The sequence below is a fragment of the Anastrepha ludens genome, chromosome 2 (genome assembly GCF_028408465.1).
Source record: "Anastrepha ludens isolate Willacy chromosome 2, idAnaLude1.1, whole genome shotgun sequence".
NCBI classification, from domain to species: Eukaryota; Metazoa; Arthropoda; class Insecta; order Diptera; family Tephritidae; genus Anastrepha; species Anastrepha ludens.
This window is the reverse complement of record NC_071498.1, coordinates 160053228-160075876: the sequence shown is the minus strand read 5'-3', so window position 1 is coordinate 160075876 and position 22649 is coordinate 160053228. Positions and strand designations below refer to the sequence as shown.

The window sequence follows — 22649 nt, the reverse complement described above, 5'->3', positions numbered from 1 at the left end:
AAATTAAGGATGTAAATTATTCCATGAATTGGTTATAGAGACATTTTTTGATACTAAAATGCTTTGGTCTAAAACTTTAGCTTCAACTTCAACTTTTTGTTACTTATTTCTGCTAAAATTTTGAGTGAGGATTTTCAGCTGTAAACTGATTTTTAAACTTTTCGATTCAGACTTTAATACGGTATGTAAATATATAAAAAAGTATTAATTGGAAAATCTTGTTCGAAAATTATGTATTTGCAAAGTTGTGTAGATTCAATCGCCGTAGCCGAATAGATTTATGCGTGTCTACCTTTCAATAGGACCTGTGTATGAAACCCATTGGGGGTATGAAGCACCAAATGATAGAAAAGTTGTTTTTTTTTCATAGCGGTCGCCTCTCGGCAGTTAATGGCAAACGTGCGAGTGAATTTGTGCCCTGAAAAAAGGTGCTTGTTACAAACCAACTCCCGCTCGAAGGCGGCCAAACACCCAACAAAGGGTAGGCGCCAATTATATTTAAATATTTTCATATATAAATGATTGTTTGGAAAATTTTGTAGAATTTTTGAAAACCCAAAATAGCTTTTTAACATTTAAGATTTTATAGGAATAATTTGGCATGCACATTTATTTTTTTTTTTTTTCGGAAAAAAACACGAAATAGGTTTTAAGCCTTTATAATTTTATAGGCATAATTCGGTATGCAAAAAAAGAGACAGCTTAGGCTAGTAAGTCCATTCAGTTAATACCAAAATTGTAACCTCCGTGTATTTCTGTCATGAAAAAGCTCCTCATAAAGAATATCTGCCGTTCGGAGTCGGCTTAAAACTGTGGGTCCCTCCATTTATGAAACAACATCAAGACGCATACCACAAATAGGAGGAGGAGCTCGGCCAAACACCCAAACGCCTAATATGTATAAAGGGTTATTTTGATATTCACAGAAAAAAGCCATTTTTTAATATAAACAGTGTTGCCATTTCCTGCCACCATTCTGAGCATTGACGACGCTTGAAATGGTCAAGAGGCTTTAGTTCTTGAGTCAATTGCACCTTGTAAGCGTGTAAATGCAAGTCTTTATGCATAATGTTCATCAACGACGAGCGTGAGAGGTGCAATTGTTGGGCACGACGACGAGTTGAGGTGGACGGCTCTTCAACCACACTATCGTGAACAGCAGCAATATTTTCTGCAGTACGAGCATGCACTGGTGTTTTCTCATCTCCTACAGACCCGGTTTGCTCAAACTTTTGCACAATTTTTCCGTCTGTACGCACATTTGGACGATTAAATTGACCGAAATAATCACGAAGTGCGCGATATGCATTTTGATTTGAACGCCCGTTTTCATAATAAGCCTCAGTAACTTCAACGCGTTGCTCGGTTGTGTATCTTTCAATGGTTCAAATTTAGTTAGTCTGAAATTAAAAAATGTCAAATGAAATGCAGAAAAAAACTTGACGTTTAGATGTGGTTCACATACAACATCGGCCCTTGAAATTTAACCACCCTTTACAATCTTTTGTAAGGGAATGTCAAAAATCGAGTGTCACTAGCGAGCAAACCTTTAACCAATCAGGAAGTCGGCAAAATTCATTTCATTCGCATCACAAATTATGTTGTATGTTTTATAAAAATTCAAAAAAATTGGAAATGAAGAGATTTTTAATTTTGTGTTGTGTGTTTTATAAAATTTGCAAAAAAATCACAAAACAGGAAATCAAGACAGATTTTTTTTTTTTGGTTGGTTGGTTTAAGTGGTGATTCTTTCAGAATCCAACTAGCGCTTCCGCACCAGACTCTGGAACAGCGGTTTACCCAGGGTTAACATTCTGTCTCCTTTTCTCCGGTTGTTTACACCTGTGGCAGTATGTGTTGTGATGGATGCCCATTTTGGCTGCTTGTTCTTCCACAGACCAAAAGCCAGCTATGACTGCCGTTAGTCTCCAAGCGTCCTGTGGTTTCATGTTTAACAATATTGACGATTGCTTGAAGTTGTAGGAGGGCCATAACGTCCTGCTGATTTTGCATTTCGTCTGGTCTCTCCATCTACAATCTGCGATTCGGAGGTAGTTTAGGGAAATTGCACTCTTGACTGCACCTAATGGTGTGCATACTGGTACTGCAAGAGCGTTATTCATGGCGATCCCCTTCTTGCCAGTTCATCCGCTTTTTCATTGCCTTCAATGCTCCGATGACCCGGCACCCAGTTTAAAGTAACTTTATGATTTTCGCTCAAGGCGGTAAGGCTAGTCCTGCTTTGTTCCACTACTTTAGAGGTTGTTGTAGCTGAACCCTGTGCCTGGATTGCAGCTTGGCTATCCAAAAGAATAGCGATATTGCCCTTAAAAGAGGGATCTGCGATTAGTAGCCTACACGCTTCCCCAAGTACCAGTGCCAGTACTTCAGCCTGAAAGACACTGCAAGCATTAGGGAGACTCACAGACCTTTCAATTTTAAGTCTATGAGAATATAAGCGAGCTCCAACACCACAATCCATTTTACTGCCATCTGTATAGACTGTAGTGTCGAAGTTATTTAGTGAGAATCCCTTATTCTATTCTTTCCGAGATGGAAAGAGAGATTTTTTTTAGTTTTATAAACATTTTAATAAAAAAAATTGGAAATGAAGACATTTTAGATTTTTTTTAGTTTTATAAAAATTTAAATACAAAAATTGGAAATAAGGACATTTTTGCATGTTTTATAAAAATTCAAACACAACAACAAAACAACAAAAATTGTATTGTAAATGCAGGCATATTTATTTTAAGGGGGGGAGCCTGGTTTATGAGGTCTAAAATTTGCATCTCTTTCGATTTTTTTTTTTTAAGGAAAAAATTAATTTAGCACTGCAAAGTTTTTTCTATCTTTTAATGAACATTTGAAAAGTATAAAAAATTTTTGTACTGGTTAAAATAAGTTAAAAAAAATGTTTAACATAGAAATTAGTAGAGCGCTTATTATCTAAAGCAAAAAATTCAAATGGATTTCTAATTATCATGATTTTTTATTCTAGATGAACTAAGAAAACTGAAGGAAATTCCAAAATTTCAACTTTTTGGGGGCTTTAAAGAAAAAAATGCATTTCTACAAAAAAAAGTCACTTCAACTGGTATAAAAATCTCGAAACATTTTTTTATCTATTTTGTTAGTTCAAATAGAAGAGAATTTAATACTGAAGGGAACAAGCTATTATTCATTTCAAAAGGTTCATTAGTTTTTTTTCATTCATGTACGCCAATTCAAAGAAATCATAAAAATGAAAAGTCGGGAAAAGAAGATAAAGTTTGTACTATAGCTGTCCGGTCACAGGGTAACTACCTAACGCTCGCCTACCTTTGGCTTTGTATCTACGGAAATATTGAGAATTAGGCTCTGTAACTTTGTGTGAATATTTTGAAATGTATTAGGAATCGCTTAAAACGAAAAAAAAAATGATTTGTTTGACCTTATAAACCAGGCTCCCCCCTTAACTCTTCGAAATGTTACTATCTGCTCAAGCGGGCACCAGATTTGTGAGCAGCTCGCTCTGTATAGTCAAATGCATTTTGTGGATAAAAAAAGACGAATATTACCTAACCTAATTTTGCTCAAAAGTCTACAAATATTCGCATAAAGGCATATTTGCATAGATTAATTTTTTTTGGTATTTTTTTACTGGTTCATGGTTGTGTATTTAGTAGTTATTTGTATCGTTGTTTTTTTTTTTTTTTTTTTTGAATTTATATTTTCTTAGTTTTAGATTTAAAAACTAAAAAAAAAAATGTGATTTTAATAATATAATATTTGCTTATAACGCCATACATACACGCAAATGAAGTGCAATCCCTCTTATAAAAATATTAAAAAAAGCAGTGTATGAATTCAAAGTCGAGAATTTATGATAAACTTAAGGGGCTTTAGAGGCTACAAAAACTCAATTTTTGTTTTTTTGCATAAATGTCTTCCCAAACTATCCAAGAATGTGTCCTCAAAATTTCAGAAGCAAATTCAAAATATTTTTGGAGTTACAGAAGAAATTATGAGCAAGAGTCGGGCGGCCGGATCGCTCGAAGTGCGATTTCTCGGTTTTTATTTTTACGATTTTTCCTAATTGGCGGGAAAGATAAAGAATAAGTTAGTCCTATCGAAACGAGATAACATTGATTGTACTCGGAATTAAATCCTCTTTTAGTTGAACCTAAAAAACCTTAAGAAAGTTAACCCACTTTTTAAACAATCTAAAGTGAATTTGTTTTTCCAAAAAAATTAATTTTTTATTTAATTAGCGAAAACTTGTTGAATTTCTCACTTTTTGTTTAATTTTCTTGGTTTAACTAGAAGCTATACTATACTAAAATAAATTTTTTTTTGGGTTTTTGGTTTCTGATGAAAATTGCGACCTGCATCTTTCCCGCCTCACGACACATGCACTCTCGAGGCGCCTCGGCAAAATGCTTGTACCAGGCATAATATGACATATATTTTAATGAAAAAATTTGAGAAGACTGTTAAAATATATAACAATATAACCTGAAAGTTTAGTTTCAATCGAACATTTCTTTCCTTCCCAAAAAAATCTACGAAAAAATCGATTTTTTGAACCCTCTAAAGCAGGCTGCCCCCTTAATCAATACATTTTTTATTTGTGAAAAAAAGGCAAGTCTCAGAATTGAAATAAAACAATGAGTTACTAATTGCGCAAACGGCAAGAAAATCAAAGTTTTAAACGTACAAAGAAAACACACACACAACAACAACTGTAAAAAAATACGTTAAAAACGCACTAAGCAAGTAAAGCAAGAAAATACATAGATTTAGAATCCATGCAGCGACACAAATTACCAACAAATAGTCCCTCAACAGAAACGAATGGAATAAACGAAAATTTAACTTATGAAATTGCATTTTACAAAAACTATGTAGCAACACGCGCATGCGTGCATATACAGGTCAAACATAACTATGCGAACTAGAGTTGTCGAAAACAAAAAAAAAAATTAAAATTAAAAAAAAAATCAAAAATTACTAAAAAATACAAACAAAATTACTAAAAATTAAAAAAAATTATTACTAAAATTCCAACTGCCATAGAATTGTGAAATGCGAATTGAATTTTATAGATATTAGCTGCTACATGCATACATATGTATGCATATATATGTAAATATACACATACATATATATGCCTATTAACTTCCATTTGATCTACATATACAAACATACCACATACATATATACAATTGTAAGAATAGCCTCATGATATCAATGCGGATTGTGAAATTTAGTAAAAAACACAAAACAAAAACAAAAACAAAAAATTATAACTATAAAAATTATGAGTATAAACAATGAAATTAAAAGTTGTGAAAAATGCAAATTATTGCAGTAACGAAATCAAAGTTCTTCTAACAAAACCAAACAAAAAAACAAAAACAAAAAAGTAACAAGCATGAAAACAAAAAATACAAAACTTTCTAAAGCATAATGGGAAACGTAATCAAAACACCAATCAACACATTTTATAAAATTAAAATAAAAACAACAACAACAAAAAAAACAAAATTATTAAATAAATATTATAAAGTATTACTAATATTTTAAAATAGTGTACCATCTAATAAGGGATTGAAAGCGCCTCAAAAGTCACCACACATGGCACATAAAGGCACATTTACATATAGCTGTTAACAGGCGCGCGCAACATTATTGTAAATGCCAAGTCTCCAAACTTCAAATAATTTACCTAAATACTTCTTTACCATACGCCAATACGCACATGGAAATTTGTATTTTAAACAAATTTAACCTACATACATACATACATATACAAAAATATAATATTTTTAAGCAAATTTTATATTTTTCAATTGTTTACATATACGAAAGTACCAAAATAAACGAATTGTGTGCTTTTTATATAAATTTATAGACATTATTTTTGTTGTAATATGTATGTATATTCTAGAACAGCAATTTTTTGTTGTAAAATATTATTAAAAAAAAATATTCATTTTCATATCTGTATATCGGCTAGTCAAGTATGTAAGGTTAATCGATTACTGGTCGGCTCTTTAATGCGAAGCGAAATCGAAAGGGAGCTCTAGCGCATAGTATCTTATCAACGAATCTATAAATTAACGATTATTTCCTGTGTTTTTGTTTTTAATTTTAATTAAGTGCAAAATATATTGATAATTTAAACTGTGTGAATTTAGACTATTTAACGTATCAATGTATGTATATCCGAAAATTACACTAATAATCCAAAGTAAAAAATCAAAACCTGTTTCAAATTCAAGTGGAAAAAATATGAAAAGTAAGTATAGTATTCGGCCGACGTAGCCGAATGGGTAGGTGCGTGACTACTATTCGGTATTCAGAGAGAACGTAGGTTAAAATCTCGGTGAAAGACCAAAATAAAGAAAACGTTTTTTCCAATAGCGACCGCCCCTCGGCAGGCAATGGCAAACCTCCGAGTGTATTTCTGCCATAAAAAAGTATCGCATAAAAAATATCTGCGGTTCGGAGTCGGCTTGAAACTGTAGGTCCCTCCATTTATGGAACAACATCAAGACGCACGCCACAAATAGGAGAAGGAGCCAATTATATACAGGGCCCGGCATTCGAAGTGTAACCAATTAAAAAGACCATAAATTTAGTTAGGAAACTTACTTTTATTCAATTCAAAGTAAAAAATGTGTGAAAATAATACAAAATTAAGGGGACGCCACTGTGGGGGTGGGGGTAAAAAAATAGTCGATTTTTGAGAATTTTTTTTTTTGTAAGTACGAATGATTATTCGAGGATCAGACGAAAGGCAATTTATTATATATGTATTAAACTGTTGATGTAAATTTTTATAAAAAAATATTAAAAATTGACAAATTTATGTAAATAAATGTAACGAGTTAAAAAAAAATGACGTATTCTGGTGACAGTAATGAATAATCATCTGAAATCAAAAAATTTTATTAATCTACACAATAGTGGCGCGGCTATCGTTATACGTAGCCGTTCTGTTTTTTTTTTTTTTTTGACAAAATGGCGGTGATTTGAATTTCGATGTGTGTTTTTCACCATTTTTTTGAATTTTGAAAAAAAGAAAATGAAAATCGGTTCATTGGTCTTCGAGAAATCGTTGCCACCGTATCAAAAAAAGTCGTTTCGAGAAGAACGCGTTTGAAATAAAGCATCGTATCGTAAACGCTACGGCGCCGAACCGACGAGCGCTCACTTAAGTGCACATAGAATCGGGAATAAAGCGAATTTCGCTTTAAAATTTTTACCACATTTTCTTGAGTAGTTATACATACCTACTAACAATTTATTAAAAAAAAAAAATCGATTTTTTTTAATTTTCACAGTGGCGTTCCTCCTTAAGAATAAATTTACTTTTGCTAGATATGACCACCTTTTGCCATGACTATGGCCTTGAGACGGTCCAGAAATTAATCGCAAGATGCCCGGATGTGACTTGCAGGTATTTTAGCCCACGTGCGAACGTGGCTCTTTTTAAGCGCCTCGAGACTGGGGAATCTTTTAGTTCAGACTTTGCTCTTCATAATGGCCCAAAGAGAATAATCCATCAGATTCGCGTTTGGTGAATTTGGGGGCCATTATGTGGACGTTATGAAGTTCGAATCGTTGTTTTTTAGCCATTCTTGTTTCACTCGAGCTTTGTGAGATGGATTACTGTTGAAATGTCCATGGTCTGCCACCGAAATGTTTGCCTACCCCCGACTTCGAATCAACTTCCAGAATACTTTCCCGATAACATTTCGCATTTACCTTAACGTCAGGCTCGTTGAAAGTCATTGGAAAGCGCCTATCTGCGATTACAGCGGCCCAAATCATTACCTAGGAGGTGTTGCCTCCTGGTGGCCTATCGATGACTCAAATTCTCGTATGAACGGTCAATCAAATAAACCATATCGTTTTGGGAGCTAACGAATTGCTCAATTTAAAAAATTGTCTCGTCAGAAAAAACAATGTTCGAAAATTTACTGCTTTCGGCCAAACGAAGCAACTCCTTCGCTCGCTCAAGTCTGACTTGTTGTTGCTTTGATGTGAGATCCTGCGCCTTTTGGATCTTGTAAGGCTTGATTTTGAGACTATTTTTCAATATGCGGCGGATGCTACGATCAGATATTTTCACTTCTTTCGCCATTTCACGACGTTGCAGTCTTTTGATGACCACCTCCATGACGTTTCGCGATGCTACCAGTATCAGGTACTACGAGTAATGGTGCGATAAATAGAAACTTTATTTACTTTAAGGTGCTCGAGCTCACGAACAATCGCTGGTTGTTATTTTCCAGCCAAATATAATGCAATCTCACTATTACGTTTGAGATCCATTACTGCTTTTTTTTCCTTCGCGTTTACTCTTGGCAAAATGCTTCCGCGCGCTTGTAAACAATACTCTGGACTGTCATTTAGCCAACTAACAGACAGCTGATATCCGTGCCTCAGCTGCGCGAGCGGTCTGAAGATGATTATACTTCGAGTGCCGGACCCTGTATTGTTGTGGCTATCACAACTTTTTTTCATATTTCCCTTGCTTCGCATTGGCATGTATGTATATATGATATAGTGCCAAATTAGTCAATAGTCAAGAAGTACAAATATACAATAAAATATACCTTCAATGCTTTCGATTTATATTTCAAGAACTGCAACAACGGTGACTGGAGGCTATGGTTCAGAAGTACATACCTCTAAATCATTGGCCGATTCCTATTTAATATAAGACTTCAAATACAAATTTTATCTAAAATAAAGTACGGTTCATAATCATAAGACACCTTCGGTATACAATTTTTGAACTATCATAAGCTCGCTTTTACTTTCCGGAGTAGCTTTTATTTGGTGTCATTTTGAGAGTTAAAGACTTAAGTTTTTCATCAAATGGTTCTCTTGCAAAAGCTCACTCTATTTTGAAGAACCGTTATCTTTTTCCAAGAAGCTGCACTTTTGCTAGTCTTTTCGGCGTTTCATAATGATAAGCCACTGGTCGAAAATAAGCTTTTCAAGAGATAGACTTAAATGACTTTAATTATAATTTTATTCAATTTATCCTAAAATGCCGGTTCAATATTATCACAAGAGGAGCGTGGAAAAATGTTGGTCTACAAGGATTCAGGCTTGTCAATCAAATTAATTGCAAAAGAAACAGGCAGAAGTCGTTGTGTTATCCGCAATTTTTTACGGAGCCCTGAGAACTACAACAAGCCTTGAAGTCCGTTGGAAGAAAATTTTCCCTGTCAAGTCGAGAACAGTGAGAAATCATAAGAGGAGCTTCTAACTCGACTAAGTCTTGCGCCAACTTGGTCCCTGTTGTTCAAAACAAGGTTTCAAAAACAACAGTTTGGCGCACATTACAGAGATGCAATCATTTAAAATTATCGAAAATAAGTAAAGGACCTCATCTTTTGCCACAGCACAAGCTGGTGCGTCTTCAGTTAGCAGAAAAATATCTAGACACCAACAGGGACACAGTAAGATATTGGAATATTTTTAATGTTGCCCGATTTCATATTAATTTTTAAGGTTATATTTTCCGTTGAAAGAAATGGAACCTTGATGGACCCAATGGTTTTTTAAATTATTGGAGAGATTTGCGCAAGAGCACCCTCTTATTTTCCAAGCGGAACTTCGGTGGAGGTTCTGTTATGGTTTGGGGTGCATTTACTATACATCGAAAGCAACTCTTGATATACAGTTAACATCACCGCGATTGAATAGTGGGGACTACAAAAACGTTTTGAAAAATAGCCTCCTTGCTTTTATTCAGGATAATCGGGAAGTGTGCCCTTCGTTTTTCAGCAAGACAACGCCCGAAACCACGTAAGCAGGGAAACAAGGCAGTATTTGACCGATTGTTCCTCAGAAACTATGGACCGGCCGGCGTGTTCTCCGGATCTAGGTTAGGTTAGGTTAGGTTAGTATGGTTGCCCAGGGAGTGGGCACACTTGGACGAAGAGAGATTCGTCCTTTGTGATACCATTGTCAAGGAAGTGAGGAGAGGGGAAGGACCGATGAGGTGCAGGGAGAGGGCGGGGAGAGGTGGTGATGGGAAGGTTAGGAGCGTGCGGATTATGAACGATGACTATGTTTGCGTCAACCGCTTAATGCTGCTGATGAAACTCATCAGATTTTTAATGTCAGCGCCAGCTATCTCAGCAGGCGTGGCAAAGAAATAAGAGCCAAGATGCCTGAATCTTAGCCCCGCCAGGGCAGGGCAGCTAAGGAGAAGGTGCTGAGATGATTCCACCTCATCCTCCATACATCCAGCACAGAAAGGACTCGAGATGATTCCAAGTCTCACAGCATGCATTCCTCGCGCATTGTGTCCTGTGAGAAAACCCACTAGATTGGAGAGCTGATATTTTGTCAGCCTCAGAAGCTCACCCGAGCGCCTTCGGTCCACACGTGGCCAGAAGGATTTCGCGACTTTGCAAGTTCACCAGGCCCTGCCCCCAAGTGTAGCCCACCGTCCACTCTTCCCTTGACGGGATGTGAGTGGTGAATGTTCCGGTTGGACTAAATGAGGGTATACACTGGTCTGTTGACAGAGGGATGAACTCAAAGTTTCTAAGGATGCTTGAGTGCCCATAAGGGAGATTGAGCTTATAGCTCCAGCCCCTCAGTCTGATTGCGGTACGTGTAGCGGCAGTTCTGCCTGCGATATCTACGGGTACCACATTTAACATTGCGTTGAGCGCCAGAGTAGGAGTCGTTCGAAGCGCCCCACTGATTCCAATGAGTGCCGACCTCTGAACTCTTTCCAGCTTCTTCACCAGTGTCGTCTTCTCTAGTGAGTTCCACCAGACTATGACTCCATATAACAAGATAGGCTTTACAATAGTATTATACAGCCAGAAAACAACTTGAGGCGAGAGGCCCCATCTTTTGCCAATTGCGCCCTTGCACCCATACAAGGCGATTGTTGCCTTCCTCACCCTTTCCTCAATATTGGGCTTCCATGTAAGCTTGCTGTCAAGAATAATACCAAGGTACTTCACCTTGTCAGAAAGCATCAGAGGAGCGCCCCCTAGTGAGGGAAGTTGAGCTCTGGGTATTTTATATTTCCTCGTAAATAGGACGAGCTCCGTCTTAAGAGGATTCACCGACAGGCCACAATCGGTTGCCCATCTAACAACTGCATTCAGATATCCCTGCATCAAGTTGTACAGAGTATCCAAAAATTTTCCTCTAACAATTAGTGCCACGTCATCCGCGTAGGCAATCACCCTGCAGCCTCCCTTCACCAGCTCCTCCAACAGATCATTTAGAACAACAACCCAGAGGAATGGTGAGAGAACCCCACCTTGCGGAGTGCCTCTACTCACCTGCCGGTGGAGGGAGATACCGCCCCACTCTGCCGTGACAGTTCTGTCGCTAAGCATTTTGTGGATAAGTCTTATAAGGTCGGTTTCGACCCCTAGTTTACCCAGAGACCTGGTAATTGCCTCCGGAAGGACGTTGTTAAAAGCCCCCTCAATGTCGAGGAAGGCGCCTACCGCAAACTCCTTCTGAAGAAGAGACTCTTCGATTTCTTCCACGATTGTATGTAGGGCAGATTCCACCGATCTACCCTTGCAATAAGCATGTTGAGTATGCGACAGTCGACCCCGAGGAATTTCGCTTCTTATGTGCAGGTCAATCAGTCTCTCAAGGGTTTTCAGTAAGAAGGATGAGAGACTAATTGGTCTGAAGTCCTTAGGGGAGACGTGCGAGCTCTTACCTGCCTTGGGTATAAAGACAACCCTCACGGCCCTCCATGATCTTGGTATGTAGCCCCTGGCTACGCAGCTCGCATAGATGGGGCTCAACCAACGGCATGATACCTCCACAGATTTCTGTAGTTGGGCAGGAATGATGCCGTCAGGACCAGGAGACTTGAAGGGCCTAAAGGAGTCATTGGCCCAAGCCAGGCGACGCTTATCCAGCAACCAGCCCCGGTCCGGAATGCAAGTTGAAGTGCTATCCAGGCCGGTGCTGCTAGGTGCTGGGCTCGTCGGAAAATGGGCGTCGAGAAGTAACTTCAGTGACTCCTCGCCGCTCATCGCCCAACGCCCCGATTCGTCTCTTAGGTACCCCAAGGGAGCGGAACTCTTCGTGAGTACTCGTCTAAACCTGGAGGACTCATGGCAGCCCTCTACGCTTTCGCAGAAGCTTCTCCAGGAGTCCTTCTTAGCCTTCCTAATTTCGGACTTGTATATTCCTAGCCCTGCTTTATACAGTTCCCATCCCGAGGGAGACCTAATTCTTTTAGCCCTGTTAAAAAGGCGTCTGCATGAGGCCCTAAGCTCAGATAGCTCCGTTGTCCACCAGGGCGGTTTTTCCTTCCTGGGAAAAACTGTTATTGGACAAGAAGTTTCCAAGGCCGTGTTGCAAGCTGAGGTGAACGTTTCCACCAGTTCGTCGATCGTTTCTTCCGATAGATCTAGATTTCCTCCCGGTGCCTTGGGGAGTAAGCTCAGCAAATTTCTATAATATGCATCCCAGTCCGTCCTCCTCAGGTTCCTGTAGGGGGATCTTATTGGACGAGTTTGAGTGAGAGAGAACTGAATGTACCTATGGTCCGAGAAGGAATGAGTGTTTAGCACCCTCCAATCGGAGATTCGGTTTATCAGTGAGGAAGAAGCCAGAGTAAGGTCAAGCACCTCTTCTCTGGCTGCGGAAATAAAAGTGGGGTCCTTACCCCTGTTACATATAAACAAGTCCTCGTTTAAAATATAATCAAAAAGTGACTCACCTCGTGCATTGATGTTAGAACTTCCCCAGCAGGTGTGATGGGAGTTCGCGTCAGTGCCTATGATAACGCCGATTTTCCTGCGTTTTGCTTCAGCCAGGGTTTCCCTTAGCAGCGCCGGAGGTAGTTCCACCTCGTCATCGTGTGCCATATATACGGACATCAGCCATAGCTTTCCAGCCGGGCCCTCCAGACTCACCGTCACAATGTCTTCATTGCTGAAATTAGGCAGAATAAATGCGTTAAGTTCCCTCCTGATGAGTATACAGGATCTTGGTTTACCTGTCCTGCTATACGCCACCAGTTTGTAGCTTTTCGTCCTGAGCCCAGAAATGCCGTTGCTGCTCAGCCACGGCTCCTGAATCAGGACTATATCAGCTCCACCTTGCTCAAGGTGGATAAGTAGGTTGGCGGACGCCGCCTTAGAGTGCTGAAGATTTATCTGAAGAATATTCATCCTCCAGGATCCTCTCCATCACCTCCAGGACGGCGTCCTCGCTCTCCGAGGCCAGAAGCCTCTCCTCCTCCGCCCTGTCGAAGAACGACCCGATGCTTATGACGGACCCCGGTAAAGAGCGGACGTCATCAGCATTGTCACCCTCCGACGTGACGGAATCTACCTCCATGTCCACAGGAGCTTCCTCTACTGTGGGCCTTGCTTCTCCCAGCACTTCCGGATGTGCGGGGGCATCTCCTCTGGCATCGGTTTGGTAGACCTTAAGGACTACCTTCTCGAAGCCATAGTTGATGACCCCCTTTGCTTCAGCAAGAGGACTGAGAGACTCTGCATTCAGCAGAATCAGCGCTTGCCGATAGGATCCCTCAGTCTTCTCCACCTTAACCACCCTCCAGTTGTGCGTGGGAAGTTTGGGGTTACAGTAGCGCAGGATTTCCTCCATCTCCTTCGAAGCAGAGGGTTCGGAGGGGAGCCAGACACGTGCTCGCGGACGCACAGGTAGATCCCTTCTGTCCACTACCTTCAGCTTGGCTCCCTCCCATACCTCTCCCACCAAGGCTACTGCCGCCCTATACATCGAAGCTGACCGTTCGTCAGCGCAGACGATTCTCTTGTAGGAACCGTAGTGCCATCCGGCACTTTCACAGCTTGGAGGTGGTCCAGGGTTTTCCCTCACCACCTTCATGAATACGGCAGAGATGGCGGACGCTACCCTCTTCCACTCCTCCCTAGAGATAGCGCCGTCTTCTCTACCGCTGTCCATCACCCCGAGAATGATGGAGCCCGCCTGCTTAGCGACTTCGCTAAACGATTTTGGTGGGCCACCACCAATCTTGGGTCTCTTCTCTTGGGAGACGTCCTCCTCCTGGGAGCGTTGCCTTTTTACTCCCGAGCCCGGGTGTGGAGCGCTCGCTTCCACTCCCTTTCCGCTGCCCTCCTCTGCTCCTCTGACCACCTTCCTGGCCCACTCGAGCGTCTGAGAATGCCTCTCAGATAACTGAGGGTCATTCTGGCCACCGTAGCGCTCCAGGATCCTGGTAGCCATACGAAGGTCAGAGAAGGACCGTTTACTCTGTCCAGGCTGCCGTTTAGGCTTAACAGAGGGTCCCCGAAGAGATACCCCCGAAGTCCCCGGAAAGCTAGGTGAAAGTCCTTTGCTGGTGCTGGCTACCCCATCCAGCGTCACTGCTCCAGGAGTCACAGACGGTTCCGTCTGTGATCCGCTACCTATTAAAGGTGGGTTTCCACCTTTAACCCCCGAATTTATGGAGAAAGCCGGTTCCGACTTTCCCCCGGTGTCCCCCTTGGTCACTGCCCTACTCATCGATTCCGACGACTTACCCCCACTAGAGACTACCCCCCGGGGCGTGGGTTTTTTGGGAGGTGATTTCCCTCCTCCAGTCCTGAGAGAGGTGGTTTTGGGGTTCGGTTCCGAACTCCCGCTACCCCCTGAAGCTTTCTGCAGGGTTATTGTGTTGTTATTGTTTGTTGTTGTTGTGTTTTTGTTCATTGTTGTTGTTGTTGGGTCCCCACTCGAAGCCGCTATCCAAACCCGTAGTGTGTAGTCGTCCTTAAATGGTCCCATGGTTGTCTGTGCCATAGCAGGGAGGCCATGCGAGGGTTGACGCATGTCCTTATGGGGCATGCGTTCAGAGCCAGACCGGACACAAAGACGGGAGTCGTCTCAACCGCACCTACACCGCCAACCCAATGGCTACGGATTTGGAACGTACTCCGAGGCCTGCCAGGGTTTTAACGGGACGGGGGCAGTCACGTCATTAGCCCATCAGCCATTTCTGCTGAGTTTCACCTCAGCATACTCAGGTGACAGAATGCCGCGACTACCAGCACAGGGGTCAGAAAAAGTCGAAAAAGTAGTGAAAAGAATTTGTCCAAATCCGAAAAAGCGAGGGGGGGTCGTCATCGTTCAGGAGGCCGTTGAGGCCGCAGATCATTTAGCGCTACCCAGGGTGCACCACGCGGAGGCGATCTGCCCTACACCGGATCTAAACCCAATGGAAAACATTTGGGGTATATTCGTCAGAAGAGTTTACGCCAACAATCGCCAATTTGACAACACCAACGATCTTAAAGCGGCAATTAAGAGAGAATGGGCTTCTGTCTCAAGCTGCCGTCCACTAAATGCCGTAATTGGAGTCCAACCACCACCAATAGCAGATGAAGAGCTCCAGCTTTCCCGTGAGGTACGCGTAACACTGTCATAATTACGTTCTGGATAATGTAGCAGGTTAAACTCCTACTTATCCAGAACATACCAAACATATGACCTGCATGTGAAGGCACCCCAGCCGATACTAACCACCTTTTCACATGCCCTTTAAAACCTGCTCATCTAACACCCCACTACCTTTGGACAAAACCCCCCAAAGCAGCATGTTTCCTGGGCATACCTTTAGATGAGCCAGACGAAGACGACCGGCGATACACCTTACACCGACGGGGCTTCTATTACTGTTAAAACAACAACAACAGAATGGGCTTCTCTAGATGTAAATTTACTTAAAAAGTTAGCAGCATCGATGAAAAAAGGTTACTTTGTGTCTAAAAGATTTTAGACGACAGCAAAAAAAAAATTCGCAAAAAGTATACTTTTGTTAAACGATCACTTTAATTAAACAGTGTCTTATCATTTTGAAATGTCTGGAAATACGTTTTGCCTCAAACTTTTCTTTATGTATTAAAAAAAGTTCTAAATTCTGTAATGAAGCAGTTTTCTTCTGAAATCTATAAATTAAAATACTTTGAAAAATTAGGGGTGTCTTATGATTATGAAACGCGGCTTATATTTACTAACATTCTCCATTTTAATCACCATTTTCATTTAAATTTAGAACTTTGGTAAATTTGAATTCGTAAAAACTTGCAACTTCCCCTCAAAATGAAATGTCATTTTGCTCTCTCACTTTCCCCTACTTTGCCATTTTTTTGGCTACATAAACAACAAAACTTGACAATTTATAACAACTACAAATTATTTGCTTCATGAACAGACCTTAAGTACATTGAGCGATGCTCGTTTTGATAATTTCGCACTTTTTTTTTAGTTTTACAAATTATTCGTGCACTGTGCTAACGGCGTTGGAAAGCTAGCGAAATGCTGACAAACAAAATAGCTGATTTTCGTTTAGCTGCTCAAATTGTTCATGTCACATATTTAAAATTAATTTTAGCTGTGTTTCCCTCAACATAAAACTGCATTAGATAAATCAAGAAACCAGCTAAATTCTAGCACAACATCTAGCGAATTCACTTTTGCCAAACTAACGTCTAAATTTCCTTCTTCTTTTCCTCCCTAATTCCAGTGCATGTGACATACATACAAAACGGTGACTATTTCAGTTTGTAGTAAAAAATCAAAACAAATCATAGACTGTATTATTATTTTTTATGACAAACATATTTTAATAACAAGTGCAGATAGAAATGAACGTAAATATAATTCCCTTAAACAATTTAAATGAGTATAATTTTAATTTTTATTAATACCGGTCAACTCCTTCAGGTTGTTTATCAAATATTTGTTATACTCCTTGTAGTCTACTGGAGCAACTGATTGTACAGTCAATTTATTACGTTGCATATCCTAAACAAAATCAAAAAAGCCATCAATATTATGTAATAATGCAACTCATCAGATCAAACAAAAACAACTCAACAGAGTTGGGCATTTTGCACTACCATCTCAGTTTCTGTGTTTTAACTATCCGCTTATTTCATTAATTATATAGTGCACTATGCCCAGCACTGCCACTCAACAGGTTACTTAGTTGGTTACTTACACCAAACATTTCCATTTTGCTGCGCAATTTAAAAATGTATGAATTGAAGTTGATCGACGAGAGCACCTCTTCCCCTTCGGGTGGGTTGTTTTCTAAAAGATCACCAATCTCCTGTGCCGAACGCTTCAGCATCTGCTCACCCACTTCGCTGAAGCAAGTAACCCAGCGGTTTGAGGTCCAATCGCCAACGCTCATCTAATTGAAAGAAAAAACAGTCCCTGCAAATGGCAAAGCACTCAAAATAACACCACAATCTTACATTAATTAGTAGCCTATATTTGAAATTGGGGAAAACAGCATTACAACGCTCGCAACGATAATGCCCATTGTTCTCGTCAATGACTTTCTTATTGCAGTCCGCCTGCGGGCAAGCCTTGTAGAATGCATTTTGACTCTTGACAATATGAACAACACCTTTGCATTGAAAGTAATCCGCCTTATCGCCCGCGCCCAAATTTCGGTCACGTGCTTCGTGGAATGTCAACCATTCGGTGCTGAAGCCGCCACCAGCACCGCCGGTTCTGTGAGATAATTTATATTAAATGTTATTAATTTTATATTTCACAATTAATGAACGCATTGTACAAATAAGCACCTGGTCGAAATCATATTGGAAATATGTTCACCGCCACCATTGTCGAACCAGCCACGCAATTTATGACCTTCTGAAATGTCTGGGTTAATTTTCATTACAGTACCATTTCCCATGCTTAAGCTTTTGCCGCCATTGAACTCCGTCACACGTGCACCTTTTACCAAAATCACCGGTTGTACGTAGCCGTCGAAGTTAACTGCTTCATCACCCCATAAGGTCAAATTCACCTTAAAATTTCAAAGTTTCATATTTTTACTCTTAATTTGATTTTCTGTTTTCACTTACAGCTGCATTGCTCGCATCGACGAGTGTCAGCTCACGTTTTTTAAATTCCTTATTGGTTGTGCGAGAAGTAAAGGTTTGCAATTCACTAACTTCCTTGCATACTCCAATTGTATCTAAGCGAAAAAGAGAAAAATGTTTCAATGATTCACTTATTAACGTATCGTCCTCAAATTTCTACTCACCGACAACTGTGCGTGGTTCCAGATTCGCCACCTGCGATATGGGTACTAAATCATACTTTATTTCTGGTATGTCATTATCATCATCCTCGCATGCTTGTATCATTGTTTCGCCAGTCAACGTCATTTCGTAGTCGTTTTTCAATGAGGTAAACTGTTTATTTGCTGGCTTAAGTTGGCATTTCGATATGTAGTAAACATGATCAACTTCAATTATATCGTAAAATTTGTCAGCCTGCTCGCGGAAAGCGGTCGCGCGAATCTCTCCAGATTCATCCATCAGATCCATGCTGAAAAGCTTTCCTTCACCCTTTGCATTACTCCACGTACGCATGGGGCTCTTAGCTGTAACGCGTGCTTTAATAACCCATTTATTGTGGTATGGGCTCAGGCTAGATATTGGACTAGTAAGTCCTGAATTCAAATCCTGGTTGAATGAGCTGTTATTGTTGTTGTATAGTGTTGCTTTTTTGTCATTCCTGTTTGCGTTATTTGCAGCAGTGAGCGGTTTCACGGCAGCATTACTGCTGCTCGAACTAGCTTTATTACTTTGTGCTGCTGCTTCTTCCGTGTACGATACGGGAGTTCCAATTTTTCTACCGACAACTGTCCCCGGATTCAGTACACTTAACTCCAGTATGATTAACACCCGTCTACAAAGACGTTCGATATGAAAAATTTGCATAATAGAATTTATGGATTTACATACTTGCCGGCATCTTTGCCATTGACCACTGATGTTATATACTTGTCCACCTGGACTATAGTGTACTCGGCAAGTTTGCCCTCTGCATGCAAGTGGTTCAGTTGGGTAGCCAACATGGAATAACTGTTGATAAATTTTCCATCAGAAATTAATAAACGGAGACGATCTGTTTCACCGCCGGTAATTTTCTTGGTGCCCAGTATCTGCAAGACAGGTTTATCCACTTCCTCACCCCGCATAATACGCTATTCAATTGGAAAAGTAAGAAAATTTTGTACCAATAATTTCACAACCGGGCATTTATATGTATTTACCTCAATAACACCGGTAGACAGAGGAGCTATTCCGGCCATGTTAATATAATTTTATTAAAATAAGAGATTTTTTTTAAATGTATAATATTTGGAATCCAATTTTTACAAAAAATCGGAGATCTTAAAAAATGTACTATTTTCCGCAAGCACAATGGAAATATTCGCAAACAATGCTAATCGATTTCAAAACAGGCGGGAATAAGGTTACATATTCACAATGATAGCTTCGATAATGTTAGGCTGTGTTTACAACTTAAAGTACGCTCACATATGCATAAATTAGCAATAAATGCACAAAATTAATCTACTCGTTCATATAAGGCAGGTTACGTTATCACGGTTTGCGTTACCACGGCTAACGTTGGATCTCTTCCAATATGCAAGTAAGCTGTGGGTTATTGGCTATGCGTCGATTTATGCGTTTCATGGTCACATTTACGCTAAAATGAGTCGTGATGCAACTCCAGTACTATGATGATGATACCTGCAAAATTGATAATCAGCTGTTAATACGGTTGTGAAGGGTGGCAGAAATTGGTTTGGGGGAATATTTAAGTCCTTTTAGTTTGTTTAATTATTACTAACGAAATAAAGAAAATGCAAAGAGAAGAGAGATTTAATATTGCAAAAAATTATGGCAGCAATTATTATTATTATTCCATACTCCTTTAGAAGCTTAACCATTCAACAAAAGTTTTCCAAACGTTTCTTTTTCTAGACATAAATCATAAGATCGTTAAACGATTTTCCAGTTTCATTGCGGATAGTCCTTTGCCAAGCCGTCAATGGTCTACCGCTTCTGCTCGTTCCTTGCGGGTTCCAAGCAATACGCACGTGGAATTCGATATCACATTTTATAATGAGCAATAACAGGTCAAAGCGTCTATGGACACCCGCTTTTTTCTGTTATATGAATACATAGTTAATAATACCTAACAAACATTTTATTAGTATTATGTCTACAAACCTGTTTTCTTTGCCGGCGTCCAGTTTATTTAGTGTTTACTTTGACGTTTTTCTTTACATTCATAAAAATAATTGACTACAACACAGAGTTGTTTGTAAATAAGTATGGTAATAATCTAAATTTATTTTATAATCCCAGATTTCGGGAGAGAAATTTTGTATGGGTAATCTATCTTTTTAATTACATATTGGGAGTTAAGCACGAAAAAGTAGATAATTTACTTATATGTGAACCATTACCAGTGTGCTGCAAAAAGTATTGCGTTCCTGATAATAATGAATATATAAGTGTGGGGAACATTTTAAGTGAATGTCGGATTTGACCACTGAGCAATGTCAATATACAAATGAGCATACCCTTATTTTTGTGGTCTTAGTGAGTTTTATGTGAAATTGCCAGACAATTTTCAGATTTTAACATTATAAACAAAAGTAAATGCAGATTTCTGGCATTTATCGTCAAGAATACACTTGTAATCTCAAGCGCCGTGAAATCAGTGAATAACCTACCAACAAAATTTTTATTATTTTGTTTTATTTAAAAGTCACAAGTTCCACAATTCAAATCCATTCACTGAATATTCACAAACAAGATGCTTGTAAACTGAGGTTTATTGCTGTCAGAATCCCGAAAAATTAATTAACGGTTTTTGGGAAGGTGACACGATTTGTATTCTTTATACAGTGTTGCATCGCAGTATTCTATCATCTTGTAACTAAATTATTGCGAATGGTGCACTTGCAGTAAGAAGAAGAGATGTTGTCAAACTTAATGATAATAATTGGTGTGTGCATGAGAATCATCGGAAAATTGTAAAATGGTAATTATTCATAAATAAATAATCAAAATGAATTAATAAAACATTTGTTTTCACACAGGCACGTAATGCAGAGAAAGCAATGTAAGTTATTATCGTAAAATTACTGACAAATATGTAAACAAAGATTGAATATGCCATTTGCAGGACGACATTGGCCCGTTGGCGCGCAGCCAAGGAAGCCGAGTCTGGAGAGAAAGATCGACGTCCGTACTTGGCGTCGGAGTGCACAAGTCTGCCTAAGTGTGAAAAATATCGTTTAGAGATTATACGTGAAATCTCTAAAAAGGTTGCACAGATCCAAAATGGTAATTAATGACAAAACAAACAGTAATCAATGATAACCAGCTTATTTGTGTTTTTATCTTCTTTCACAGCCGGTTTAGGTGAATTCCGAATACGAGATTTAAATGATGAAATTAATAAGTTGTTACGAGAAAAGAGACATTGGGAAAATCAAATTTCGGCATTGGGTGGACCGCATTATCGACGCTATGGACCAAAAATGTTTGACGCCGAAGGACGAGAAGTACCAGGCAATCGTGGCTACAAGTATTTTGGTGCTGCCAAAGACTTACCTGGAGTGCGTGAACTCTTTGAGCAAGAACCGCCAGCGCCCCAACGTAAAACGCGGGCCGAACTTATGAAGGATATTGATGCCGAATATTATGGCTATCGAGACGATGACGATGGCACTTTAATACCAATAGAAGAACGTATTGAACGCATAGCTATACAAAAAGCTTTGCAAGAGTGGAAAGAAAAAATGGCACGTGATGGACATATTGATGAAGAGGAAGAAGAGGAGATTTACGGTTCTCTCAAGACAACCGCCGAGGATAACGAGGACGGTGAGGAAACCAGCAAGTCGGCATCGAAAATAACAGTAAGCGATCCTTTGGATATGTTAGCACCGCGTTTCACAGCACATGTACCCGTGCCTACGCAGAAAGATATTGAGGAGGCCTTACTGAAGAAACGGAAACAGGAGCTATTAGAAAAATATGTTGGAACTGATTAAGAATGTATGTAATTTAGGTAATAAAACGTGTTTAATTGGAAAATGATTTTCCGTTTAAACCTAGACAGGATAGGACAAAGTTTGGCCGCATATACTCTACCCATACAAACGTTCGATGCCCTATAAATGTGTCCAGTTATTGAGAAAGGCGGCGCTTTCAGAATAATTTCTCTATAAGCTAAAGATTCTCCAAAAATTTCTTGGTATGAGATCAAGAATGATTTGTATTGGAAAAAGAATTGACGTCAGACTTGTCAAAGTAGCGAAGAATAAAGCAATTATTTTGGTAAGGCGCCACCTATGGTACTTAATTTGCCTTGGTATGAGATGATTTGGAGGTGACGGAAGCTATTTCGTAACATAATAACACTTTCTAAATTTTTTTTTAGGAATATTGCTATATGGATAATACTTAGCCGGCTGTATATCCTAGTCGAATGTCAGATTATATTATTTTGCGTAGCCATTTTTATAAATTGTATAAACAAATCTTTCCAACTTAAGATTACGGCTGTATTTAATTTAACAGTATAATTGATTACGAATTTAATTTAAGCATACAATTCTCATACATTTTATAAAACTTCCACATAGTTTAAAAACACTTGACATAAAACATTCCCTATCAATTTTTGGGTATATGTATATAAATATCAGGTACGTAAAATCGTCTGGTCGGAATAATATATCATTACTCGTAATCAAGGCGCATTCAATAAAGGTGGTGGCACTAAACCAACAACAGTATTTTGTACGTTTGATTGTCAAAGAAAAGTATTGGCAA

The 22649-nt window shown here is 39.4% G+C and overlaps 2 protein-coding genes across 4 annotated transcripts; one reads left to right on the top strand and one right to left on the bottom strand.

Annotated features, from left to right (window-relative positions):
• Positions 1-16563: 16563 nt before the first annotated feature.
• LOC128860233 (replication protein A 70 kDa DNA-binding subunit) lies at positions 16564-19256 on the bottom strand. Its single transcript, XM_054097617.1, has 8 exons — positions 19061-19256; positions 18750-18991; positions 18044-18693; positions 17862-17974; positions 17577-17803; positions 17241-17502; positions 16982-17176; positions 16564-16785 (listed from the first exon to the last, which is right to left on the bottom strand). The coding sequence occupies exons 1-8, from the start codon at positions 19097-19099 to the stop codon at positions 16672-16674; spliced, it is 1842 nt and encodes a 613-aa protein (XP_053953592.1). The 5' UTR covers positions 19100-19256; the 3' UTR covers positions 16564-16671.
• Positions 19257-20760: 1504 nt separating this feature from the next.
• LOC128855691 (pre-mRNA-splicing factor ISY1 homolog) lies at positions 20761-22604 on the top strand. Of its 3 annotated transcripts, none has more exons than XM_054090821.1 (5): positions 20761-20847; positions 20906-20928; positions 20992-21152; positions 21222-21869; positions 21930-22604. In XM_054090821.1, exons 1-4 carry the CDS (start codon positions 20845-20847, stop codon positions 21863-21865), a joined length of 831 nt encoding a protein of 276 aa, XP_053946796.1. In that variant the 5' UTR covers positions 20761-20844; the 3' UTR covers positions 21866-21869; positions 21930-22604. The 3 variants fall into 3 exon arrangements, with proteins under 3 accessions (XP_053946796.1, XP_053946797.1, XP_053946795.1); XM_054090822.1 differs by having other exon boundaries at positions 21934-22603; XM_054090820.1 differs by lacking the exon at positions 21930-22604 and having other exon boundaries at positions 21222-21911.
• The last annotated feature ends 45 nt before the right edge of the window (positions 22605-22649 follow it).